The sequence below is a fragment of the Cydia strobilella genome, chromosome Z (assembly GCF_947568885.1).
Source record: "Cydia strobilella chromosome Z, ilCydStro3.1, whole genome shotgun sequence".
Classification (NCBI taxonomy): domain Eukaryota; kingdom Metazoa; phylum Arthropoda; class Insecta; order Lepidoptera; family Tortricidae; genus Cydia; species Cydia strobilella.
The window spans coordinates 36660837-36683594 of NC_086068.1; the positions used below are offsets into that span (position 1 = coordinate 36660837).

The 22758-nt window shown below is 37.6% G+C and overlaps 1 protein-coding gene across 2 annotated transcripts in view; it reads right to left on the reverse strand.

The window, feature by feature from the left end:
- Positions 1-22758, reverse strand: part of LOC134754888 (gustatory receptor 5a for trehalose-like) — a 75533-nt gene that overhangs the window by 29610 nt on the left and 23165 nt on the right. For both annotated transcript variants that reach the window (XM_063691352.1, XM_063691353.1), the window contains exons 5-6: positions 18088-18192; positions 4707-4888 (exon numbers count right to left, since the gene is read on the reverse strand). In XM_063691352.1, the coding sequence (XP_063547422.1) occupies positions 4707-4888; positions 18088-18192 (287 nt within the window). The remainder of the gene's footprint in view (positions 1-4706; positions 4889-18087; positions 18193-22758) is intronic.

The following is a 22758-nucleotide window of genomic DNA, read 5'->3' on the forward strand; positions in this document are numbered from 1 at the left end:
ACCATGCGTCGTAGCGCAAAAATAATAAAATTTTTGTTCCTCCTCGACACTCTACGCACTGAATAACCCTGAAACCATACACACACACACATTACGACATGAAACAATCATCATCATCATCATCATGTTTGTATTATTATTTCATTGCATGTTTCAGAAAAGCACTATATAGGTACATACCTCGGCATGAAAAGCTTACTTCACGGCCTCTGTAGTAATGTACTATCTGACAGTAAGAATGGAATGTATGTAGGTACTATTAGGTAGGTATAAAAATAAGTTCACGTACCCACCGTCACATACAGAATATCTAAATCGGTCATGCATGAACGCCGTTGCCTTTCATTTAATTGATTTAATACTCTGTAATACTAAAGTGAGTGAGTGAGGCGTGAACGCTATATCAAATAAGAGCGTTAGGTATATTCTTTCAGACTCAGATTATCAAAAAAATGTGAACGTACTAATTTTACATACAGTTGTCAGAATCGAAATTATCAGTTTCTTCTTCATTTAAAAATGATTCACTTTCCGGAACATATTTAAAACTTTGTGAATCCATTTTAAATGCACACCAACAGTCAAAAGTCACACGCCTAAAAAGTATAAAAAATAAATAATTCAGTCAGCAAGCAACAGCACTGTCAAGTCAACATCGAGAATTCGGAGAATTGTAGACGGCTGAGATTAACCGTTATTATATCGTTTTCTCAAAAACAAAAAAAATCATTCTCTCAACTAACCGGTAAGGAGAGAGAACTAAATTTTAAAGTCCATCAATTAACCGGTTTATTAAAGAACGAAATAAAATAACGGTTTAGGAACGATATTAACCGATATTTGAATACCGGTTCCGAGCCCTGCAGCGGACGGGCATCCGGCGGAAAATCTGTGTCTATTTCTCGCCACACATTGACGGATGTGTCCGCCAGACACATCTTTCAGGCAGATCCGACGGGAAAATCCGTGCGTGTATGGCTAGCTTATGTAATTTTAGAACTGATTGTAAGCAGATTTTAAACAGCTTTCTAATTGAAAATAGTTCGGAAATTTTGTAAAGCTCTTTAGTAGGGTATCTATAATGTTTAAAATACATGACCTTAATTAAGCTTCTCTGTCCTCTCTCTACTTCGAGAAATTTGGTTTTTGCCGCCCCTCCCCAAACAGTAATATAGTAGCAAATTACAGATTGGGCTAGAGCAGTATAAAGTTGGTTAAGTAAAGGCCTTGAAGCTACATGTCTTAGAGTTTTAAAAATCCAGTTCAGTTTCCTAATTCTATTATTTACATATTCAATATGTGAGTACCATGAAAGGCGTTGGTCAATTATAATGCCAAGGTATGTAGTAGAGTTAACTTTATCTATTTGCGCGCAATTACAATCCGGCGAATTAATAAGATCACACGTGTGTATTTTAGGGTGTAATTGTCAGATGGTTGACTACTTATGGTTTTCGTAAAGCAGATATAGGTTGTTTTTGTGGTGTTTAGCATAAGAAGATTACATGTTAGCCAATTTGATACTTTGCTTAGACCAAATTCAGCGCCAAATCAAATTATACAAAGACTTTCCGCGAAACACTAAAACCGTGTCGTCTGCATATGAAAACACATGTCCATCTTTTACAAGCATATTAGTCAGATCATTAATGTAAATCAAGAACAGCGTAGGCCCAAGTACACTGCCTTGAGGAACGCCATAAGATATGTCTGAGTCGTGGCTTACGTAATCGTCAATTTTGACTCGCTGTTCCCGATTTTGCAGGTAATCACTCAACAGATCTAAAGGTTTGCCTCTAATTCCAATCATCTCTAATTGTGCACAAGAGTAGGAACCGACACGGTGTCAAAGGCTTTTTTGAGGTCCAAAAAGACTGCCATACACCGGTCGCCTTTATCTACATACTTAGTTATTAGTGAGGTGAGCGCTAGCACTGCATCTTCAGTAGACTTGCCCTTTCTGAAGCCAAATTGGGAACTAGATATAATTTTATATTTATCTAAATATGAAATCAATCTAGTATTAATAAGTTTTTCTAAAATTTTGGAGATTGCAGGAAGAACAGAAACAGGTCTGTAGTTGTTGACATCATCTCTTTTTCCACTCTTGTACACTGGCGTGATTATAGCTTTCTTAAGAGCTGATGAAATAACTCCATTTATAAAACATTGATTTGCCAAGTGACTGATTACTGGAACCACGAGATGTCTGGAGAGTTTGAGAAATTCTGTGGGGATGATGTCTAGTCCTGGAGCACTTTTAGTCTTAAGGTTCATTAGTAATTTGTCCACTTCATGGAGATCAGTGCTACTAAGAAAAAATGAGGAAAGATTGGATTTTAGTGATTGAATTACTCTACTAGAGGAGGAAATTGACTACGGTTCTGATTTCTTCGGCTAAATTTTTACCAACATTAGCAAAATAGTTATTTACGTAATTAACTGCATTTTGAGGAGAAGATTTACATTTTAATAGCTCATTATTATTATTTTTGTCTATTTTATAGTGAGTAATTGATTTAATTGAGTTCCAAAGTGCTTTGGAGTTTTTCATCGAACTTGCAAGTTTTTCCCTTTCATAATTCCGTTTTATTTTTTTAATAAGATTATTGCAATAGTTACGATATGTAGTAAATGTAATCTTCAGGATTATATTGTGTGGGTCTGAGCGAAGTTTTAGTTGCATTTTATTTCTATTGTGGATACAGCGCAAGATTCCAGGAGTAATCCATGGTTTTATGATTCTTTTTACTTTCAGCCAATGAGTTTTGAATGTTTTTTGTTAGTTGAACAATAATAAAATGAGGATCACTACTTAATAGGAGATACTAGGTTTTTATTTTGTAAGTTTGTAAGGGCTTTACTAAGAACAAACCTAGGCAACGTACGAGACAAGCTACAAAGACTCCAAAGGCTCGCATGCGCGGCCACCACTGGCTGTACGAGGTCCACACCGACTGCAGCCATGGAGGTCATGTTAAGCCTTCCACCGCTGCACCTACACATACAACAAGAGGCCAGACTCTCAGCGGTAAGGCTGCGAGCCCTTAATATATGGTCCAACATCATAGGAGCTCTTCACACAACTTGCCTGGATAAGGTATATGACGAATTTCCAGTGTTCAATTCGGGCACGGATCGGATTCATAAACAAGCTATCTTCGACAAAAGGTACAAAATACAGTTATTCGAGGACGACAATTACGAAGGACACAATCCTCGGGAGCTCAGAATCTTCACTGATGGGACCAAAACAGACAGCGGATCGGGCTTTGGAACCTTCTCAGAAGACCTGAACATGTCAATCACCACTCCGCTAGGAGCCCATAACTCGGTATTCCAAGCTGATTGCATGGGCATCATAAACGCGGCTGCTGTCATCACTGCAAGGAAGGTAGTAGGATCCTCCATCCGCATACTCTCCGACAGTAGAGCAGTCTTGATGGCTCTAAAAAGTCATATAGTCACATCCAAACTTATACACGAATTAAATCACATTTAGAAACGGGTCTATCGCGAATTTATTTTGTTACCTTACCTTACCTTTAATTAACTTTTATGTGTAGTGGGTGGTTTGAAAATGTGATGTCTACCTCGAACTTTAAATGCACTTTTCGTGGGGTAGTCACACAAATCTCTGTTTTGACATTTTGCTGGGACGTCAGTTAGCCGCGACCACGACCAGTGAAACCTGTGTCGAAACGTCGGTAAATAAAGGTAACAAAATAAATTCGCGATAGACCCGTTTCTAAATGTGATTTAATATGTGTTTAAACCGCGAAAGTTTTAAATGTTATTATACACGAATGCCACGAACGACTAATGGAGGTATGTCATAACAATAAGATCACCCTACAATGGATCAAAGGACACAGCGGATCCAGGCAAGGATCGAGTGCGGGAGCGATTGGCCCAGAACCGTCCTCCCGATACCGTTTAGCAAGGTACGCTCAATGCTGCTGGCACGTACAGGGAAACTACACACAGAACATTGGCTAAACCAGACTGGATGCAGACAGGCCAAACAAGCCATGCCTGGCATCAACGGAAAGCTCACAAGGGTGCTCCTTCGATTAGGAAAGACCCGACTGAGCATGGTAACCAGTGTCATAACAGGTCATGGACTATTTAACAAACATCTTTTTATAACAGGTGTCACAGACAGTCCCCTATGCAGAGGATGCATGGAGACAGAAGAAACAGCCTCTCACGTGGTGCTGGAATGCAGTATGGGGATACAGGGCAAAACATCTCGGATCCCCGAGAGACCTCCCCGAGGTCCAACTCAACATCAAAGGTTTGATAGGTTTCCTCGAGGAGCTGGGCTGGCAGGACTAGCCCACCCCCATGTCACGCAAAATAGGCGCCAGTCGTCGAGTTGCGGAAAATCGCCCGAACTACAATACAATACAAGGGCTTTACTATAGTCGTAAGTTGTATAAATTTTAGGGGTTTTTTGAAAAGCTTTGTATCCCGTTAAAGATAAAATGATGGTATTATGGTCCGTCACAGAAATGTTCAAACCAGCCACAGAAGCAGTTAGTTTGGTACTTTGTATTTTTAGTATAAAATGGTCTAAACAGTTGTTCAAAAATATACAACTTCCAGAGTTGTCTGTTATAATATCGTAAAACTACATCATCAGTAAGTACTGTAGCCTTGTCAAGTCACCGGTGTGAATTTTGAACTGAATTCCAGATGCTTACAGGGTTCCAAGGATAATCCTTGCTTGGTGTAGAGAACTTGGCAATGTATTGGTTAAGTGTGTTGTATCGCGAAGTCAATCCCATGCTTATTAATACTATCAGTATATCTTGGTAGTTCCAAAGGATCGTAGCTATTTTGCTCATAAAAAGAAGTGGTACGGCAAACCATATCGAATAATCCGCTGAAATCAAAAGTCATTATTATTACAAGCACATTATCAACTTTTAATCTTACACAAATTAACCTAATTCCATGGTAATAGTCTTATTATAAGATGTGTTATAACTGCATTGTTATATAATAAACATTTCAGACAACTAGCTATGATAAACTTGCCTAAGTCGCACTTTATTCGATTCTCGTAACTAGAAATAGTAGTACTAATAATGGAATAGTCGCCCATGTTACACCATGTGCAACTCCGCATTGCCTCTGCATCCTAGCCAAGTTATGTAAATTTGTGGTTTATTGTTTAAAAGTGTTAAATTAACAAACGCATGTACCCCGACTATTATTTTCTTACAGGGTAAACCATTAAATGAAGATAAAGGCCGTAGCAGGGTAAGGGACCATCTTGTGCCTTAACAGCCTTTCGGCCTGATTTTGTTTCTGATGATGGGTCACGTCATTAGTAACTGTTATACAAAATTTCAGCATTCGCCTCATCTTATTTTTAAACAAAAATAAATAAATAAGAAAAATGATTTTTCATGAATATTTCCGTTTTTATGGAACGAATTACTTCGTGCTTTGCACATATTGTACACTTAGTTAATACCCGCAATTAGGATTGTTCATTTTTTTTTTAAATGTTCTATATATATATATATATCAATTTTATATATTTCTGTGTTTATTCGTCATAATTGTGCAACCTTAACGCTAGAATCCTTGCGCTGCTCTGCCCGCAACCCTCACAAGGGTTATGGGCCCAGGATTGGTTGCGAAATGTACTAAAATCGATTTACGATGACGATCAAAAATTTTCTTGTGAGTATAAAACAATCGTGCCTAGTAGTACAAGAATGAATACTGTACAAATCGACCCTTTGTCGAAGGAAAACTATGAAAGCTGGAAACTACAGGCAGAAGCTACTCTAGTGAAAAATGGCCTTTGGATATATACTAATGGAAAGATACCTAGGCCAGCTGAACAACCTGAATCAGATAAGTGGGATACTGAAGATGCTAAAGCGAGGGCGGATTTGATACTGTGCATCAGTCCATCGGAGCTCCGTCATGTAAGAGACTGTAAGACTTCGCGGGAGATATGGCTGCGACTGAAATCTATTTACGCTTCTCGCGGGCCTGCTAGGAAGGCCATGTTATTGAAGCGTCTCCTAATGTACAAGATGAGTGAGTCTGGAGATGTTCGTGAGGAGATAGGCTCATTTTTTGATGCGGTGGACAAACTAGAGTCTATGGATGTAAATATTAATGAAGATTTACTGTCGATAATGCTTTTGTATACTTTACCACCTAGTTTTGCTAATTTTCGATGTGCTATCGAAAGTCATGACGAGTTGCCGAAGCCAGAGATACTCAAAGTAAAAATATTGGAGGAATATGAATCCAGAAAGAAAAACTCAACTGAGAACGATGTTATGTACGTAGGTACTAATATAAACGCTGAAAGAAAAGGTCCGTCATCTTTTCACCGCCTTTATGAAAACGACATAACTAGTCATAAGAAAAGAGTGTTTACTTGTTACCGGTGTAATCGCCCTGGTCAGAAAGCCTCAGACTGCCGTGAAGCTAATACAAGATCAACGCGTCGTGATAATGATATGGATGTAGGATTAATTTCGTTAAATGTTTCAGGTGTAAAGAAATGCAACGTTATTAATGAACTTAAACAACAAAGGCCTGTTGATTCTGCGTGCACATCCCATTCAAACGTCGATACGAACTTGTTTAGACATACACTTGAAAAGAGACATGGTAAATTCAATCTGACTACTAATAAAGAGGCGAAGATGCAAGGTAAGGGTGTGGTTAGGCCGCCGGCATTAACAGAGAACGCGGTACAAATTGGTGAACTTAAGGGTAGGTCTTAAGTATTTATTTATAACAGTTATTTATTTATGATCAAGCTCTTCAACCTGTACGTTAACGACCTTAACGAGGGGTTGAGCAGCACTCCAGTAGGATGCAGAGTTGATGATGTTAGTATCAACAACATCAGCTACGCAGACGATATGGTGCTGCTCAGTCCAACGGTCAGGGCATTGAGAAAACTACTAAGCATATGTGAAGAGTACGTAAGTAAACATGGCTTACGGTATAACGCTAAGAAAAGCGAATATATGCTATTTAAGGCCGTCGGGGGCAAGCTACCGGAAAGTGTACCTGACATAAAACTTAATAATAACATACTCGAGCGCGTGTACACATTTAGATATCTTGGACACTATGTCACCGACGACCTTAAAGACCAATTAGATATAGAAAGGGAGCGCAGGGCACTAGCAGTCCGTGCAACATGCTAATAAGGAGGTTTGCACGATGAAGCCAACACAGGTAAAAGTAACGTTATTTAAAGCCTATTGTCAGGTGTTCTACACGTGCAGCCTCTGGACTAGTTATACGCAGAAGACCATCAGTTCCCTGCGCGTCCAATATAATAATGGTTTCAGGATGTTGTTGGGGCTGTCCCGTTTCTGCAGCGCATCGGGCATGTTTGCGCAAGCTCACACGGATGACTACTATGCCATAATACGCAAGAGAATTGCCTCGTTGCTCTGCAGAGTGCGGGCCAGCTCCAACCCCATCCTGACCACTGTTGCGGGCCGATACGACTCACCTATAATGCGGCATTTTGAATGTGTCATAACCGCTAGTAGGTGAGTTGTAAGAATTTTATTGCTGACTGTTTTTGTTTTGTTTTTTTGTTTTGTCGTTTTCTGTTTTTTGTGTTCCACTAACACTTAGTTTTTAACCTTAATTGTTACTAACCGTTATGGGCCAGTGTTGTCTTAAATAAATAAATTGAATTGAATTGAATTGAATAATATTTTCATGAGAGTAGGCCAACATAAGTGTTTTGTATGATTGTTTTCTTTTCGTTACTAGTTATAAAAAAATAACGAATGGTGAGGCGATATAATAATTGCAGCAAAACCGATTTTACATATTTCATGTATGATAAGGACCGTAGATGTAAGATAAGGACCGACCGAGCACTTAAATTCCTTTTCTTTTGTCATGTTGCGCGTTACAACTTGTCTCCTGTCCTGTAGGACGGCCGTGCTGGATCGTGTAAACTATAATCTCTCAAATGCTCACGATTGGTTAGAGAAAATGCCAAAAGCTTTACATTCAACTAATATAGACGATGATGATGCAGAGCTTGATCAAGTTCGCAATGATTATTTTAAATCATTAATTCATAATATGACTCACTATCAAGGCCTATTGACTTCCTTAGAAATATATGACCCGCCATAAGCTTCTATGTGTTGTCCGTTCTCAAAGAGTTCAGTAAAAGTTGCCAGTAATTAACATAAAAATATATTACAACAGCAACTTTGGGCTTCGTCTATACAAGTCCGGGAATGAACAAATCAAATTATTTTATCAAAGATTTTGATTTGTATTTATAAAGTAGTCACACTATTACCTATATGTAAATTATTATTTATTTTTGATATGAATTATTATCTATTTCAGTTTGTATTTGTCTATGTTTATAAAATCTACAGAGGGTTGACGTGCCTCTTGCACTTGCTGGCTGGTAAGAACTAAGAACATAGAGAAAATCTTTAATGTCGATGCTGTCATTAAAGTCATTGAACGCAAAAAATCAAAGTTTTCTTATAAAACTAACGATTTATTTGCTTAATATATTTTTATTTAGTAGTTTTAAAAATTAAAACTATACTATATATGCGCGAGCAACGTATGCTAAATGCGTCCTCGCACAGACTCGGTTAAAACCGTACTACCATTTTTACCGTTGTAGTAAAAACCAGAAACAATAATTATTTCAAGGTAAGAAATATATAAATCTTTAAAAAAAATAAGCGTACTAGTTATTGCCAAATTCAAATATAATAATTTAATCTTTCTATCACTTTAAGTCCCGCAGACGCTATATGGCGTCCGAAATTACAATCATAGTTCAGCATAGATGATAGATGCAAAACCTCACATATTGTTTAAGCTGAAAGCTGGCAAATTTAGACCCCTGGTAGCAATTTTAAGCGAGTTTAGTTAGAAGGAAGTTAGGTAATATTGTTTAATTTGCGACTGTTTTGTTTTAGAGAGTAAATCAACAGATGGCTTGAGCGTGAGATGATAGTATAACCCTGGACCGTCATATATATTATCTTTGAAAAAGCTCAAGGGCAAGGATCTGCCGCATATCCAGACTAGTTTCCCATTGACCAAGACGGGTGCGCTGAGCTGTGGAGTAGAAAATGTCCCATAACCGGATAGACGTAATAACAACTTTAATTGCCATTTGCCATAATCAATGTATTTATTTTGTTTTGGACTGATAGATATAAACAAGTTCCACAGTTAGTTCCGTCCGATGCATAATTTTGTACAGAATACGCCTTTTTTTCTGCCTATTATATTTTTTTCTAATCAAGCTCTTTTGATCCTACGTAATAGGAATGAAAATATTTATTTATATCATAATTAATAACTGTTTGTCTTTTTGTATTGTAAGAATTTCTAAATATAATAAAACGGGTTTACGCAATGAGTAGTGGTTTTTCATTGGTGGTTAACCAATGATGCAGATTGCGGGTTTACGCAATGAGTAGTAGTTTTTCATTGGTGGGTAACCAATGATACAGATTGCGGGTTTACGCAATGAGTACTGTAGTTCTTCAATGGTGGTTAGCCAATGATGCAGATTGCGGGTTACGCAATGAGTACTGTAGTTTTTCATTGGTGATTAGCCAATGATGCAGATTGCGGGTTACGCAATGAGTAGTGTGATTTTTCATTGGTTACTACTAGTCAGTCGAAAGTGTAAAACAACCTGTTCCGTTTTGCTGATAATAAAGCTCTAGGCAAATAGGGTTATTGCGAACTTGTTTTGGCTTTGAAATTGTTGTGACATTGTTATGTTACTAAATAAAATTCGACTTCTTTGAGCGAATTTATGTAAAGTCAGTTTGCACATATGATTGTGATCAGGATAGCCGAGTGAACTTGTCGTTCCTGTAGAGTTTTTACTTGCATAGTACTCTTGCATACTACCCACGAGGACGTGTGGAAGGTCAGAATGGCCGTGTCGCAGACCGTCTATTATGAATTTATGACTGCTGCGTTTGATGGAATGTCAAGTATTGAAATTGTCTATGCCTGAGTGTGTTTGGCTGCGATACAGTGACTGTTATATGACCCGAACAGCTGCTTGAATGGATTGGTTCCTGGCTGATTCTGATGACAGCCCAAAAGGGGCTGGCATCCTGAGAGGAACCGTCAGTCAGATTTGAATTGGAAAGTGTCGCAGTCAACCTCACTACATTCCTATTATTTGTATTTTTATCAATTGTATCGTTTTAGCTATGGCATTCATCGAGTATCATTAATCTACTTGATCGTTCATCCATCGCCGACAAATATATTTTGAGTCCTGACAAGTCGACTGCTCTTCGTGACTTTACGGCGTTACAGGGTGTGACACTACTTCTCATTTCCATGCAAAAGTAAAGAAGTCTTGCTTCAAAACGTGGTTGTGGTGTGTTAGCCTTGAAAGAAATATCGCAGTAAATAAAATAGGCAGCAAAACAATGCACTCCACGTGTCAGAGGATGGGTCTACCCTGCACAGTGCAATGCAGCACATGCAAAGGCAGCTGCAAAACCGAAAGGCATAGATGAACTACGCCAAACTGGGTGGAACAATTTGACGTAGTTCATCTCTGCATATTTAATTAATTATATGTATTAGGTATACTTTGTTCTGATTTCATTTTCTTCTCCTTTTACAGACTGTATTTACATAAAAGATACATACAGTGGCACTACTAAACTAAATTCATAACTAACAAATCTAAATTTTATTTATTTATTTATTTATAGCTCTTTAATTAAAGTAAGTAAATATATTTTCTGTCCTTTTTTTACGTTTGAAAATAAAGAAAATTATCATAGTTCATTGGCGCGAGCGGGACGTTTCGGACGGCAGTTACGCGCTTTTTGTAATGCATATAATTCAAAAACTACTCGACGGATTGTCAAGTTTTTTTGTAGATAATACTATCAGATTTTATTTAAGTAAATTAAGAAAATATGTGACTATAATATTATAGAATATTTAGTTGTTATTTTCATTAGAAGGAAAAAATAATTAGAAAATTTCACAATTTTCTTAATATTTGGTCGCCATTTTTAATTTATTAAGAGGAAATACATTTTTTGATTTATTTACAGATAAATAAAGTAAATATATTTTCTGTTGTTTTTTTACCTTTTAAAATAAAGAAATATCATTAAAGTTGTCAGTTTTTCCGCGAGCAGGCCATTTCGGGCGGCAGTTTTAACTTCCCCTGGCACTGACTAAAATAACCGACTTGGTATCAAATGAACATAGATGAACATATCAAAAGTCCCCGACCGTAACCCTGGTGCTGAGGGGTAGAGGGGGGTTTAAAGGTTAAATTTTTCGGTTTTTCTATTATATCTCGGAAACTATGCGTCTGAGCGACATGGCCACTTATACAAAATGAAAAGTGATATAATTTTGTTACAAGCTTGCATCAAAAAACAGAATGCATCCTGTTCACAAAAAAGAAGAAATTCAAGCCGACGGTTAAAATAAAAAAACAAACATTCACATACAAAAAAGATATAAAATATTTAGGAGTCATCTTCGATAAGACCCTTAAAATGAACCCACACACAGACAAAGTAGTCAAGAAACTAAAACAGGTAAGAGGTGCTCTGGGACCCATCATCGGCTTCCACGCCAAGACAGATCTTGAGGTCAAACTAGCCATAATTCAAGCCTGCATCCTTCCCATCATGGACTATGGAGTGGTACAGTTATTATCCAGATACAGTAACTCGAACCTCCAAAAATCGAGAGGCAATATAGAATGGCGCTGAAGAGTGCAGGTCAATTCCCTAGACGGCTATCCACAGAGACGCTCTGGGAAATGACAGATCTAGAAGCATGGCACCTCCGAGTTGCCGACCTGAATTACAAAATGCTGGCCAAGATCGCATCGCTAGGAATAGAAGACCTGAACATACCTGGGGACGCTTACCTGGCGCTCGGAGAATTTAACCCATTACTAAATATTTTTTAAGAAAAAAAAACCGACTTCAATGGGGGATGCCGCTGAAAGTTCATATATTGTTGATGGTGCACTCTTAGATTCCAGACAATGAAATGAAAAAGACAGCATCTTTTGCATAATAATGTAGAAAAGGAGGTAAAACCACCCACTTTTCTAGTAGCATTTCGTTTCTGTAAGGGTCGCAGTTCTAACCTAACCTAACCTACTTTTCTGATAGCATTTCGTTTCTGTAAGGATCACAGCTCTAACCTAACCTACTTTTCTGATAGCAGTTCTGTTCTGTGAGAATCGCAGTTCAAAACCCAACCACCCACCTAACCCACTTTTCTAGTAGCATTTCCGGGTCCGGGTCTGGGTCCGGATCAGAGTCCGGGTCCGTGTCCGGCTGGCCGGGTCCAAGTTTGGGTCAGAGTTCGGTCCGGGTCCGGGTTCGAGTCCGGGTCCAAGTTTAGGTCTGGGTCCATAAGGAAGAGAACAAATCGCCAAACGTGAACTATGTGTCATTGAAGAGTTCCATTCTGATCATTATCAGCAGTTTACACTTCATCAAATGTCACGTTTTTGAATGTAAATGCTGGATTTGTTGATGAAAATACAAAAATCACTATAGGTATGTATGCCTTTCACATTTGAGGAGTTCCCTCGGTTCCTCGTGGGTCTCGTCATCAGAACTCGAGCTTGACAAAAATGTCTTAAAAACTTAAGTTGCTTAACAAACATACAGAAGAGGACAAATCGCCAAACGTTACTATGCGTCATTAAAGAGTTCCATTCTGATCATCATCAGCAGTTCCACTTCATCAAATGTCACTTTTTAAAATGGAAGTGCTGGATTTGTTTATAGAAATACAAAAATCACTATATGTATGCCTTTCACATTTTGAGTTCCCTCGATTCCTCATGGATCCCATCATCAGAACTCGAGCTTGACAAAAATGTTTCTTGAAAACCTAACTTGCTTAACAAACATAACGAAGAGGACAAATCGCCAAACGTGAACTATGCGTCATTGAAAAGTTCCGTTCTGATCATCATCAGCAGTTCTACTTCATCAAATGTCACTTTTTAAAATGGAAGTGCTGGATTTGTTTATAAAAATACAAAAATCACTATATGTATGCCTTTCACATTTGAGGAGTTCCCTCGATTCCTCATGAATCCCATTATCAGAACTCGAACTTGACAAAAATGTTTCTTGAAAACCTAACTCGCTTAACAAACATAACGAAGAGGACAAATCGCCAAACGTGGACTATTCGTCATTGAAGAGTTCCGTTCTGATCATCATCAGCAGTTCCACTTCATCAAATGTCACTTTTTTAAATGTAAGTGCTTGATTTGTTGATGAAAATACTAAAATCACTATATGTATGCCTTTAACACTTGAGGAGTTCCCTCGATTCCTCATGGATCCCATCATCAGAACTGCTTTTTGACAAAAACGGGACCAATCTGTTTGTATATACTTACAATCAAAAGATGAATTTTTAAAATCGGTCCAGAATGCCTCCTCCTCCTCTCCTCGTCCTCTTAGAATAAAATAAAATGTAAAAGTGTAACATAAGAAACACCAATAGGCACAAATGCTAACATCTTCAACTCATCACTTGTGACACAACACCTTCAGCTTACACAGATCTTTTCTAGACACAAGATTGCTTACACAATCCTGCGGGAACGGAAAGATGTAAACACTAATAGGTAATAAATTATTTCTGATTCTGATTCTCCCCCTCAGCACCAGGGTTACGGTCGGGGACTTTTGATATGTTTATCTCCTAACTAGTCCAAACAAAGCTACGAAGTTAAAAATTGTGTTCCTAGCATTTCCCTCTATACCTTCTTATTGCTTGGCCTAACATCTTCATACTCACATCGTATTTTATTTACACACTATTTGTAGTAACTGTAACTTTGTAATGGCATATATTTATATGTTACTACAAACTTACTTATGCAGTTCTTAAATCTTTAAAACGTGACTGATATTGGAATATTTTTAGGTTTTTTATGGCTTGATAAGTTAAAAACTACTTATGTTTAAAATTTGAAACTCGTTGGTCTGCTAGAAGTACCTTAGAATTATGATGACCTTAAGTGAGTGTGTCAGTGACAAAACTAAGGAACTTTGACGTGCAATAATTCTTAAACTACAAGTTCAAATTGACTGTTCTTGAGAATATATCTAAGCCATATTATGCCTCATATGTCACTGAAAATTTAGCCAGCACAAAATTACAGGACGTCAAAAATGGCCTGAATCGCTTCGAGAAAGGGATGGTACGGCCGTGCCTCTTTGTTTTGCTCGACTTGGCGGGGGCACTGCCGTGCCCCCAGATTAGAGATGGGTAGGGGTGAGTAAATACTGAGTATTTACTCGGTATTTACTCAAAGCATACAGTAAATACTCGTATTTACTCATTTTGGTGAGTAAAAACGATTATTAACAAAATTTCAATATTTTGGTGAGATTTAAGTACTAAATTGGCTTTTATTTAATTGTGTTAACGTGTATTAATGATATTTTTGTTATAAGAAGCTTATTACGCTTAGTTTTTGGCAAAAATGTGATTATCAGTGAGAGGTCATTTGGAATTTAGCGGATATATACGTGATAAAGTATAGTTAACAATTTTGTTTTAAATAAGAAGGTACTTAATTACTTTCAAAGTTACTTAATTACTTGCGTTCTAGATAAGTGCATGTTGCAAGCTGATTCACATATTATACAGTTTTTAACCTGTTGTTTATTAAAATAAAACTGCGACGAAAATACTTTACAATATTATAGCTCTTACCAGATATCGCGGCGATTGTTACATAGTATGTATAGTTCTTACGGCTAACTCTTTGTCTATTGTAAGTAAAACCGCACGTGCTACTACCTGCAAAAAAGGTTCGGTCATTGGCATATAATTCTAATAGGGTATTTGACTACTTGTCAAATCAGGTTCTTTTTTCGAACTGTCAAAACGATTTTGCTACTATGGAATGTATATGAAACACTAGCATGTGACGTCACAATCAAATTACCTACTCTTTGTAGTTTTATACGGGCTTTAAAATAGAAATTGTGTCTAATAATAACTGCTGTCTACGTTTCTCCATTAATCTTCTGGTGCTTTATTTCATGCATGGTGTAAAATAATTAATTTTAAATACAGTAAAATACGCTATTGGCTTATCAATATTCGGGAATCTAAAATATTAAACACGAACTTTCATTGGGCATATAATAATATAATTTGGCTGTGTATTAATATTTTAGCGCCAATAATTTATATGAACCTCAAATATATAGCCGTTTTCTTTTTAAAATGTGGTCTCCTCCTCCTCCTTGCATCGGTTTCCTCATCACTGAGGGTCGTGGTCACTTCTAGGTAACTTCTAGCTTCTCTTGGACAATTTGCCGCCACTTCTTTCTGTCTGTAGCCGAGTGTAGGGCATCGTGGAGCGTTACATCAAGGGCTGAGCGAATTTAGTCTGTCCACCGCATTGGGCTCCTGCGTCTCGGCTTATCGCCTTCGATTTTACCAGTGATTACCAGCTTTTCCAGGTTATCACTGTCTTTCCTGGCACTGTGGCCAAAATTCATAAAAATACAACTCATATTGATTAATTTAAGGCACCGTTTTTGTTGCCAATTTATTAATTTTAGTACCCATGGCCAAAATGGTTACTGAGAGGGACCCACGGAACACCATAGACGGTGCAGGCCGGGGTTCAGATAGACCGAAAAGGAGATGGTGGGACAACTTGGACGCGTTCTACCCCAAATGGTGGGAAAATGCTGATGACAGGGTCGAATGGAAAAAACGAGGGGAGACCTTTGCCCAGCAGTGGGACACCAAAGTAGGCTAATAAAAAATAAAAAAGTACCCATTTCTATTTTTTTAAACTACCCAAATTCGATTAATTAGTTGACCGGTTAAATACGTGCCAATTACAATGGAAAACTATCAATTACGTCCCACGTTTAGGGGGAGGGGGTCTAGAAAATGTGACATGTTGTGACACGGGGGAGAGGAGTAACAAACTTTGTGACGTCACTTTAACTTCACTTGTAGTCGAAAATTGTTTTGATTGTTTGTATTCGCGATACAACTAAATAAGCTAGTTTTTGAAACGATATATCGTATTGGTTTCGTGTCATAAATTTTTTAATATTCCTATTATTTTAAATATTTTTATTAAAATAACTATATTTCATTCAATTTGCTAATTTCGTTGAAAACAAAATTGTCAAATATGTGAAGTCACACGAGGGGGAACGGGATTTCCAAATGTGAAATCACTAAATTCGTGTGATGTAATTTATGGATGACCCCCTAGGCCAACGCTCAAAAACCAGTGTAAGTGCGCTCTCCGATATATATACATTTTATATCGGATAACGCGCCTTTGTTACGCATCTCGTTGACATAATATATTTTAGACTGGTTCTGTAGCGTTCGACTCGCCGAAACTCAGTAACCGTAGAGGGACTCCACACAGCCTCGCAATTTTTCCATAGTTCATTTTGAATCTTATTGCAAGTTTCATAGAAATTGTAATTCAATAACCGGTTAAATTGACCGAACCGTTTTTTATAGAGTGGGTAGCACGTGCGGTTTTACTTACAATAGACAATGAGTTAGCTGCAAGGGCCAGCTTGAAAATTAACGACTATACATAGTATAGTCGTATAGTATCCGCGGTCAAAGTTAGCGATTCTTTTTTTGCAGGTAGTAGCACGTGCGGTTTTACTTACAATAGATAAAGAGTTAACCGAAAGGGCCAGCCTGAAAACTAACGACTATAATAACATCATATTTTAACCACACTCAATACATAGTTACGGTATACGGCAAATACGGGTATTTTAGGTAAATATTTGGTGGGTTTTTACTAACTACCCATCTAGTTGCGGTCAACTGCTGCTTAGAAAGCGTCGTTCCACGCTGGGTTCAACTCTCCCATTAAAATAAGTGACTGAGGACTGGAATAGAATCCCCAGGTCCGCCTTTTAGAATCCTAAATCCCCGTACACGCTAAATTACGTGATTACGCGGCACTTACGTCCTTTTATGAAGAGTTTTTTAATGAAAACTCAAAAATGACCCGACCGATCATATTTAAAGTATGTTTTTCTCAAAGTGTTTTCTAGGGTCTATTTTCCCGATATTTTTTCATATTTTATTAAACTTTGTTCCAAAAGTTATAGAGGGATGAACATTATTTTGGCCTTTGGAAACGGTTTTGTCCCAAAAATATTAAATTTATCGAAAAAAGTGCATAATAACATTGAAGTTATTTTTAAAGACCAATTTAATGATGTGCCACACGTTGGTGGTTTCAGATTTTTTTATTGTGACACTTAGTTACATGTATGGAACGCCCCTCTTAAAATATATTTTTTACTAATTGGACTACTAAATCCAGTACAAAATACACCTTTATTTCAGATTTCTATACCCTGTCAGCAGTGTCAGCACTCTAAATAGTTTATACCCACCAAATTGGGTATAAACGAGTAAATACGGGTAAATTGAGTAAATACTGAGTATTTACTCGGTATTTACTCTTGAGTATTTACTCACTACCCATCTCTACCCCAGATAGCACTTACTAATGACGTGACCCATCAGAAAATAAAATCAGGCCGAAAAGCTGTAAAGGCACAAGATGGTCCCTTATCCTGTCACGGTCTTTCATAAATCATTATCCATAATAAAGATTTGTTTTCAGAAAATTTTCAAGAAGTACGAATAAGGCAAGTTTCAGATTACATGAAAAACCTACAGGTTGGAATTACTAAACAGGTCAGAGCAGCTACCAAATCCCGTGATTCCACTCGAATGGTGTTAGTGAAGGCTACAAAAAATTCAATTAAAATTAAATTCTAGTAAGGTTAAGGTGAAGAATGCCTAAATATCTACATAAGCAGTATGATTGGTTTTTGGGATTCAGCATTCTTAATTTTTACAGTATCGTTTAGTGTAGATTTTCGCTCTTGAAGGAAATATTCCGTTACTATTTTATAATAAGTACTGAAATGCCAAATCCCACAATGTAAATTATTGTAGGTATAAGGTATAATTACAAAGACACAATTATAAATACTAGTATTGTGATCTTACTTCTGAGTAGCAAAAATCCATGAGACATCAGTGTGTACCGCTTTAGTATTAGTGAAGGCGGGCAGTCAAACCCAACTTGTGACATCATGCTCATGGTGTGTTCCACTGCAGACAATGACAAAATGGACCAGTACGATTCGTGAAGAAGGACTGGGGCTCAAACTAGGGGGCAATTTTTAAAAAGCGACCGCTCGAAATCGAAAGCGAGTAGTCAAAAATAATCGCACACAAAACATTTCAAAACTATTACGTAAACACGTATTTTTGAATTCAATCGAAAGACCGCACTATCAGAGTACCCACTATGACTGCTTCCAAGGCAGCCCCCATTACCAACACATTATTAAGCCCACCCACCACCCCATGGTCAATCCCATGACCATCCTATGACTACCCCATGGCCAATCCCAATACCACTCCATGGCTGATCCCATGCCAACTAGACATGAGTAGTTCACGAATGAAAGATTCAAATGAAGTACTTCATTAGATGTGACTCACTCATTCACTAGTTCAGATTAATTTAGTTCTGTCCTTCAACTTGTCACCTTCTAACAGCTCTGCTCTAGTCTTTTTCAGAGGCCGAAATTGTCCTCCTGTTAATTTTTCATTTCGTTCTCAAATCAATTCGGTCCATAGTAACGTAAAATTTCTAGGTGTTATCTTTGATTCAAAATTATCATGGATTGAACATATTAATAGTGCAATTGGAAAGTGTGAATTTTTTTTTTCACATCACCTATTCGAAAAGGGAACTTTTCTTCCCTGCTAGGAGGGATCAAAGTGGCACTTTTCTGTTCAAGGACATTTTGTTGCCAGTATGAAATATTGACACAAAGACATATGAAATTAGTATGCAGATAATCGATTACAATTTCTTTATAATCGATTACGTGCATACAATTTTTCTAACTTAAATAATATTTTGTTGTAGTTGTAAACAAAAAATTTAATTATGTAATTAACGTATTTTAAATTAATTAATATCATATTTAAATTAAGTAAATTATTAATTAGCGTAATATTTACAAAGAAACGTAAAAAAACTTTAGTTTAATAATTTAATTTTCATTTTGACATTTTAGGTCTCCTTAAACGCAGCCATACTTGTGCATGCAATTTAAAAAGTTTATATTTAAAAAAATTGTACAAATATTTCACAAAGCATTATGCGGTTCTGTATTCTGTATAAATTTGTAAATACTTAGTTTAAATCAATAATAATAGGCCTTTTCATCTGTGTCAGATGTTTTAAGCAGCATCCCGGTAACGAAAATAATAAATAAAGAGAATAATATAAGTGATATCAGTCTTGATAGCGTGGAAGAGCGGTGCTCTCTTAGCACAAGTGTTTTCTCACTTAAAAAGAGGCACCAGCGCAGATATTGTAATTTGTGTTTTTTTAAGCTACCGAATAAAAATATTTTGATTTTTTTTTTTGATAGTGTTCTTCGGAAGATTTGGTTCAAAGGGGTAAGAGCCAATTTGTTATCAGAAAAATCTACAAAAATAATGTACTTGATTTTCATTGTATCATTTTAGTTGTTTGCTGCTGTTTTTGAAAAGATATTAGGTACATATTTATGAGCTGTAGGTACTTTTAATTTGTCACTACAGTCACGTCTGAAAATATCGATACGGACAAAGTGCCAGAAGTATGTACCTATACTAAGGTCATGTACACATATTTTTGGCACTTTGTCCGTATCGATCTTTGCTTAAAATAATAATGTTTTGAAACCTAATGTTAGTATGTAATTTCCTCATAGGTGATGTGAAAAGCAGTATGTGTCACATGGTAGCAAAATTATTTTCACCTTGGGCGTTAACACTTGAATCCCTCACTACGCTCAGGATTCTATGTTAGAATCCCTCGCTACGCTCAGGATTCTATTATAGAATCCTTCGCTTCGTTTAGGATTCAATTGTACGCCCTGGCCGTAAATATGTCATTTTGCTCCCTTGTGACACAATCTACTATTTCTACTCGTCGAGTATAATCTGTGTATTACAACTTCATATGCAACACTACAACCTTACTCTTTTCAACGTTGTATAGTCTATGGCACTTCCGACTCAAGCATAAGAATTTTATCGATACGGTTTAGTCAAATATAAAAATTTTGAAAATAGAACTTCATACATTTAGATAAAATATTTCTTGTTTAAGGAGACTTGATTCAATGCAAATGCGTCGCATCGGCTTTGTGATTGGTTGGCCAACAAAAACATTTTATTTTATGTTGTAGTAGAAACAATAGCTTCATAAGTCAGAAACGCGCATGTGACACCCTTACGTTGCTTGTTAGTCTCCATAGGCTACGGTGGCCAAAATCGAGAAAAAAACTGTCTTAAAATTGAATTTAGCAAGGAGCAAGTACCAGGGCCTCATGAGTTACGAGGAGGTGTCATTGACCAACCCGCCGGGGGCGCCGGGCCCGCGGCGGCCGGGGCGAGTACGAGTATGAAGGTATCGCGGGCTGCGGCAGCTCGCGTATCTTAGCTGTATACTTTTGGTTTGTTTACCTATATGATTCTACTAGTTGAAAGCATTATATTTTGTCTCGTAGAAAAAGTATTGTATACAATAGTGATATAATCAAGCTTTTCAATCTCGTACCTTAACTTAAGCAACTCAGCAAGCTTCGTTGCTTAAACACGGTACTGGACTGAAAAGCTCTCTATTATATCACGATTGTATAAAATACTATTAATCGGGCCCTATCTCGCTCATGGTGGGGAGCCCACCCATATTCTCAGAAATTATTATATAACGCTAGTCAGGTCTCTTCTTGATTTCGGTTCCATTATAATTGAGCCGTGTCGTGAAAAAGATCTTAAGAAACTAGGATTCAATCTAAAGCCCTCAGAATAGTTACTGGGGCCATGAGATCTTCTCCCATTAGAGCGCTTCAAGTAGAATGCGCTGATCCCCCCTTAAAGATTCGCCGCCAGTATTTAGCTGATAGATATTTATTCCGCGTTGCTCAATTAGAAAACCACCCTATCTTCCCATGTTGATGTGAATCGGTTATGGCTTAGAAGACCAAAACCAAATCTTGTTACTAGTCTAGTTAGATTAAATAATATTGAGGTTCCCTTAACCCAATTCCCTAAGATCCCCATTTATACAGTTCCTTTCGAGGCCCTTACGTTCCAGCAGAAATCAGTGATGAGTGAACATTGGTGTCAACCGAAGTTCGACTGACGTCAATGACAGATTCTTGTCTACAGTAAGAACTAAATGGCAGGAATGGGATTTAACAGTTCTCTTCTCGGATATTCATGACAATTTGATGTCAACCCACAAATTCCAACTCCCCTCAGTTTGCTCTATCTTCACCGAAGAATGCGTAGCCATTTTGAAAGCAGTTAAATATATATTAGAACACAAGGTGGCCAAATCGCTATTTTTTTTTTAATAGTTTAAGCTCGATCCAGCTAGGCCATTACTTGTAACTCTATCAAAAATTGCTCAAAATCCTCTATAATTTGCCTAATTGAAGAAGTTTTTTTTAGGGTTCCGTTTCGTTCCGTACCCAAAGGGTAAAAACGGGACCCTATTACTAAGACTTCGCTGTCTGTCTGTCTGTCTTTCTGTCTGTCTATCTGTCTATCCGTCTGTCCATCTGTCACTAGGCTGTATCTCAAGAACCGTGATAGCTAGACAGTTGAAATTTTCACAGATGATGTATATCTGTTGCCGCTATAACAACAAATACTAGTAGAAACAGAATAAAATAAATATTTGAGTGGGGCTACCATACAAGACACGTGATATTTTTGCGTACCTAATGGTACGGAACCCTTCGTGCGCAAGTCCGACTCGCACTTGGCCGGTTTATTCTTACCACCTGTTAAATTTAGAAGTACAGTTATCATGGATTCCAAGCCACAAAGGCATCCATGGTAATGAAAAAGCGGATGAAGCTGCAAAAGAGGCGGCTACAAACGGTAATAAGTTCTTCTTTCAATGTTTTAGTAAGGACTTGGAGGTAGTTTCCTAGGCAAAGCTGCTTTCTGATTGGTCTGGTCTTTGGGTTATTACTTATTGATAATAAATTACAGTTCTTTCAAATTCAGCAAAAAAAAAATTATTTGCCTTGGTTTTTCAAATTTAAGTTTAAAAAGAAAGTAACCAGTAGTCTGGTTCGCCTTAGGCTGGGTCATGTGTGTTCTCCGGAGTTTCTGTTCAGGATAAAAGGTAAAAGGTAGCCCAGAATGCCAATGTGGTTATGGCGTAGGTACAATTGAACATATCTTTTTCGAATGTCCGTTGAACCGTCTTTGCTTTTACGATCTCTTACTGAAATTCAAAGGCTCCCTCCTCTGTAATGTAAAATCCCTTCTGGCTAGTTCTGAACCCAATGTCTTAAAACTGTTGGCATTTAAGCCCCCTCCAAAAGAGTGATGATGATGATGCTCTCTTGACCGATTTCGGCCACAGCGACTGTGTGCTCTGGAGTAGGCAATTTTTAATTCGCGTTATTAGCGTGTAGCTGATCCGCTCTCTGGTGCGCCCTTAGGTGGCTCACGTACCCTATCTTCTTGCTAAATACTCGAGCACATTTTGGGCACGTCAGCGCACCACCTACATAGTTGTAGCAAATCGAGGTTGGCGGCCGAGCCTTAAGCTCATCTCGTTTCCTGTCGAGCTCACTGCAGCGTTCA